Source organism: Grammomys surdaster, unplaced genomic scaffold (assembly GCF_004785775.1).
Source record: "Grammomys surdaster isolate TR1022 unplaced genomic scaffold, NIH_TR_1.0 338, whole genome shotgun sequence".
Classification (NCBI taxonomy): domain Eukaryota; kingdom Metazoa; phylum Chordata; class Mammalia; order Rodentia; family Muridae; genus Grammomys; species Grammomys surdaster.
Genome location: NW_021604757.1, coordinates 2,803,299 through 2,809,298, shown reverse-complemented (window position 1 = coordinate 2,809,298; position 6,000 = coordinate 2,803,299). Strand labels below are relative to the sequence as shown.

Below are 6,000 nucleotides of genomic sequence, written 5' to 3'. Positions count from 1 at the left end.
ACACACACACACACACACACACACACACACACACACACACACACACAAAAGAATAGTAAGAATGTGAAGAGGGAAAAGGAATGCAGAGCAGAGCTCACACACGTAATTCTTGCACTGGGAAGGCTGAAGCGGGACTGCCATGGGCTTGGGGCCTGCCTGGGTTACAAAGTACAACCTTATCTCAAACAAAAGTCAGCCAGATGAGCATTGGAATTTTCTTTTCTCTGCTTCTTGATCCACATGATGTGAGCAAGCAGCCTCCAGCCTTCATGATGGACTACATTCTCTCAACTAATAGACAAAACAAAAGCTTCCTCCCTCAGGTTACTTCAAGAATTGGAAAGTCACTAACACACTGGACGTTCTGGTGTTGAAGTCTTGAGGAAGATGCCCAAAGGCTGCTCATTCCAGTTCAGTCTTTGTTCCCACCCTAAGGGAACATACTGTGCCAATAACCGGAGATAACACTTTGACATTTCTACAGCCTTACAAAAAAATTCTTTTTGAACAAGTAGCTGTGGGAAATTGGAAGCCACTTTTTAGTTACACCCCCAATTCCACCCCCACACTTCACAGTTTGGTTTACAACAGACAGAAGTATCCCCGAAAATGGGCAAGCTGCAAGGTGTTATGCCACATTTCTAAAGGCGGCTTTCTAAGGGAGAAGTATGGTATATTTCAAGCTATCCCCAGCTCAAGAAAATGGACATATTACCTTGAGGGCAAAAAACTTAATAAACTTGTCGAGGTCCTTTCTGTCCTGGGAACTGAGATCAGTTTCCATTGCCTACTGGAACCTGTAATAGAACACAAAAGTGATGACAAATGTGACTAACCTGTTTAAAAACAGATCACTACGTCAGAGCACAGACGGGAGCCTACTAGCTGTACACTAGTCTTGTGGGAGTGGGAGAAGAGATTTCCTTCAAAGATACCAAAGGAGAAAACATTAAAATACTATCACTTGAGGAAACTAATCCCACACAAACAACCATATCTAGGAACCTACGAAATATATGAGGTCAATTTAACTCATTCTGAAGTTTTGAATATGATGGAGGGGAGGGGCCAAACTCCACTGCTAGTTCCCACCTGATATCTGCTCTGTTGTTTGCTGCTATGCATGCCAGGCTGAGTGGCCTGTGGGCTTCTGGAGGCTTATCTCTACCTTCCATCTTGCCATAGGAACACTGGGCTGGAACACATGACTATGCCTGGCTTTATGTGAGTTCTAGGGATTCAAACTCAAGTCCTCAAACTTGTGCAACAAATACTTTACCCAATGAGCCACCACCCAAGCCAGATTTTGAAACTTTGAACTTTAAATAGAATTTATCTACTTTTAATGAGAAACAGTTGTTAACACAAATGAGTTCATCTATATTACTTCAAAAGACCACCAATCACTCTCACTTTTGAAGGCTCCAGATCTGTTGGAGAAGCTAGTGACATGAAAAGCTATCTTCAGAATAAAGAACTCATATGGGAACACTTTGGTCTCAAGGAAGATCACAAATTTGCAAAGCACATCGGTGTCCACCCTCTCATCCAACCTAGAGTGAAGAGGTAAGAACTGGTTTGAAATGACCAGATAATAAGGAATAAAACATTTAGGAAAAGAAGTATATGAATGTCATGTTAGTAATGGAGTAAAAGATGTTTGGAAATATGAAGTATCCATTTTCTTTTCTTTTCCAAGACAGGCAGACATTTTGCTTCCTGAGACTTGCTTCTGAAACTTCATGCCCAACGTTATTCTAGTAATTAAGGGACTAACAAGGCTTATAAGAACAATCATCCACAGGGCTAGAGAGATAGCTCAAAGGTTAAGAGCACTTGCTGGATAAGAATTCGGATCTCAGTACCACGTCAGTTCACAGATGCCTGTGTCTCTGGCTCCAAATGATAAGCAGCCCTTTTCTGTCTTCCATGGGTACCTCACCAGACAGAGGTACATTCATATAAATTAAAAACAACACTGTCAGGCTGGAGAGATGGCTTAAGAGCACTTGGGAGGCAGAGGCAGGTGGATTTCTGAGTTCGAGGCCAACCTGGTCTACAAGTGAGTTCCAGGACAGCCAGGGCTACACAGAGAACCCGTGTCTCGAAAAACCAAAAAACAAAGAGTACTGGTTGCTCTTCCAGAGGACCTCGGTTCAATTCCCAGAACCCACATGGCAGCTCACAAACTGTAACTCCAATTCCAGGGGATTTGACACTCTCAATACAGATACATGCAGGCAAAACCTAATGTACATAAAATAAAATTTAAAAATTAAAAAAAAAAAACCCACCGTAGAATCCCATAAATGTTGGATAGGTATGGCAGCCTATCTAATCCCAGTACTTGGATCCCAGAACAGGCTGGCTAGCTGAACTAGCCAAATCAATGAGCACTGAGTTCAAGTTAGAGACCCTGTCTCAATATATAAGGAGAATAGCAACTGAGGAAGATACCTGATATCAAACTCTGTCCTCCTCATGCACCTGTACATACACATATATGTACATACATGTACTCCCACACATGCATAAAAACATGCAAAAAGGGTGGGGGAAGGGAAATGCACTCAATAGGCAAAGAAGCTAAAAGTCGAGTATGGTAACATGCACCTGCACCGCCAGCACTTGGGAGACAGAGGCAGGAGGATTGTTTTGAGGCTTATTTGTGTACTCATCTATCTCAAAATTAGAGTGAAAGGGGGACAAGGCGTACAGCTTAGTAGATGACTTACCTATCATGCAGGAAGCCCTAGATTCAACACCTAGTACTCAAACAATAGCAAAACAAAACTGAAGAAGTCAAACCGTTCTTGTTTGCAGAACAAGTTTACAAGTTAAATAAATAAATAAATAGGGCTGGAGAGATGATTCAGTAGTTAAGAGTACTGACTACTCTTCCAGAGGTCCTGAGTTCCATTCCCAGCAACTACATAGTGACTCACAACCATCTGATGACCTCTTCTGGTGTGTCTGAAGACAGCTACAGTGTACTCATTAAAATAAATACATCTTAGAAAGAAAGAAAGAAAGAAAGAAAGGAAGAAAGAAAGAAAGAAAGAAAGAAAGAAAGAAAGAAAGAAAGAAAATTTGGATTTGATGGCAAATGCCTTTAGTCCCTGCATTGTGGAGACAGAGACAGGCAGATCTCTATGAATTCAAGATCACCATGGTACACATAGGAGTTCCAGGATAGCTAGGGCTCTGTTGAGAGACACTGTCTTAAAAAAAACAAAAACAAATAAATAAATACTCTAAATATTCTAACAAATAAACCATTTTCTAACAAAGAAATCATTACATTTAAAAATTGAATCCAGTAAAATTTCAGGATGATACATCAAAATACAAAAATTAGTACATTTTCATATACCAAGGGTAAACTATGTAAATAAAAAAAGTGAAAAAAATCCCTACTATACAGCTACAAAGACTATTTATAAATTAATTTAATCAAAGTAGTAAAAGACCTTAGCACTGAAGACTACAAAACAATCAAAAAAGACACAAGATATACTGTGTTCACAGAATAGAATTACTAATCTTAAAAATGTGATCTATAGGGTCAGCCCAATTCCTATCAAAATTCTAATGACATTGATCACAGAAATAGAAAGAAAAAAAATCCAACAACCCTAAACCATGTAGAGAATCAGAAAAACTCCCTAAAGATTCACAGCAATCTTGAACAAAAAGAATAAAGCCAGAAATTACTGTGCCATCTAACTTCAAAATACACAAAGAATGACCAAAACAGCAGGGGACTGGCATAAATACAGACAGACCAAAGGGACACAATAGGAAGCTCAGAAATATACCCATACATTTACTGTCAAAAGACTTTGACTAAGGTGCAAAAAGTACTGAAAAGAAAAAGACAGTCTTTTCAGTGAACAGTGTTGGGAAAATTGGATGTTCATATATAGAACTAAACCAGAAGCTTATGTATCATTATATTTTAAAAAATCAATTCAAAATGGGCTGAAGACCTAATGTTTAAGACTTGAAACCAGAAAAGTGCTAGAAGAAGACAGAAAAAATCCATGATATTGGTCTGGGCAATGATATTTATGGATATGACTTCAAGCGCATGGGCTGGAAACAAAAGTACAGATCTTGTGTGTGTCCGTCTGTCTGTCTATCTTGAGGGCTTTTTGTGTATAAACACTCTTTTTTGCTCAGCTCATCAGAACATTTATTTCCTAACATGAACTGCTGTCCAATTTTAGGATCCAAAGAAAACCAATCTAGAACTGTGAATGACTGTAATGTCCTTTAACAGGGCTCACCACCCCAAGGTCCCAAAGCAATACAGAAATAAATGGGAAATAAAAATGCACAGCAGGATTACACTGACCTTACAGTGATCTTATTCTTCACACTCAAGGAGAGTTATTATACTCTTGCCACAAGAACTACCAGTATACACATTATGTGTTGTGGCTTTCTGTACAACTGGCAGCATCAAAAGAATTGGGTAGCTACAATTATGGAAGCCCAAAGATGCTGATCTCCCACAGGGAAAAAGCTATCTTCCAGGCAGCCATGTCTGCTGGTCTGTACACCTGCTCATTTGAATACTCAATTTGCCTTTGCAATATAAATAGTAGCTTTACTTCTTCTTTTGCTCTTTTTGAGTAATCTAAGAATACAAAGGGAAACTTGGTGTGAACATTTAGAGATCTACAGGGCTGGGGAGATTGCTCAGAGGGCAAACGTGAGGACTTGAGTTTAAAGTCCAAGAACTACCATCTATGGGTGGTAGCATTTAATCCCAGTGGCCGTACAGCAAGATGGGAGGCAGAGACAGGAGCATCCCTGGAAAACCAAGGGCTAAGCAGCCTGAGGAATGCAGCTGTGAAGGAGAAACTGTCTCAAACAAGGTGGAAGTTGAAGACTGACACACAAGATTGTTTTCTGATCTTCCCACATGTGCCAGTCAAACACACCCACACTCTTATACACAGAATAAACAAAAATAAGATCCACAACTGAACATTTTTCCCCTGTCCTTTACCATATTAAGTGCTGTTGTGGAGAATCTCTTTGCTGAGACTTCTTTCTCACAGTGATCATAGTAAAGCAGCCTGTATTTCTGGGCTAGTTAACTTTGCTGCTGCAAGCTTAGGTTATAAAGCTCAAGCAGACCACTGGGGACTAATTACAGTAAAGCATTGTCATCAGTCTGGGCCAACTTCTGCAGGGTGACTTCTAGTTATCCCCATGCGATGTCAGCAGTGAAAATGGATGGCTGATTCTGAAGAGGTAATGGGTCTTGCTGGCACCTTCAGGACAGAACTTAAGTCACTGAAACTGGCAAGCAGTGATCCTGTGTCAAGTCCAGGATGGGAGACACAAGAGAGAGAACTAGTTCTATTAGTTTGGACAAGGTTTTCTCGGGACTTTCTGAGAAGAAAGCTATGTAAAAGTAATGAAGATGTTTCCTTTCCTAAAATAGGGCACTTAGGGAAACTAAACCATTAGTACATGGCAGACTGCAACCACTCCACTATAAACTCTATACACTCCTTCCTCTAACAAGGTCCCCTCTTTTGATAGTACTTGTTGAGCAGATACTTTTGTCATCCTGGTTATGAGTACCCTCCTAACCTTGCTCCTCTCCAAATGCACTATGCAACTCTGAGTCCTCTTAAGATGGAGTTCTGAGGTAGCCCCTACTGTCTTCTCAAAATTATTGGCCTTTAAATAAATCTGATTCCTTCCTATCAATTCCTGTTACTTGCCCTATTCTATAGCCATACAACCCTGATGGTGCCTGAGTCTAGTTCTCTTCTCCTGAATATTAGTCTTTGACATTTAATTCTGGGAATACTAACCACAAAGGCAAATGAGTTCAACTTCTATTACAATAAATAAATAAATAAATAAATAAATAATAAAATAAATCTAATCAGAGCACTAGAAAAGCAGAGGCAGAAGGATCTTTGTTCCAGCCTAGGCTCAAAACAAGTAAGCCATAAGAACAAAAACCAAGTATCA

At 39.8% G+C, this 6,000-nt stretch overlaps 1 protein-coding gene across 3 annotated transcripts in view; it reads right to left on the bottom strand.

Annotated features, from left to right (window-relative positions):
* Positions 1-6,000, bottom strand: part of Atg13 (autophagy related 13) — a 36,248-nt gene that overhangs the window by 19,392 nt on the left and 10,856 nt on the right. For all 3 annotated transcript variants that reach the window (XM_028778541.1, XM_028778539.1, XM_028778540.1), the window contains exon 2: positions 716-797. In XM_028778541.1, coding sequence (XP_028634374.1) covers positions 716-784 — 69 coding nt within the window. In that variant the 5' untranslated portion in view covers positions 785-797. The remainder of the gene's footprint in view (positions 1-715; positions 798-6,000) is intronic.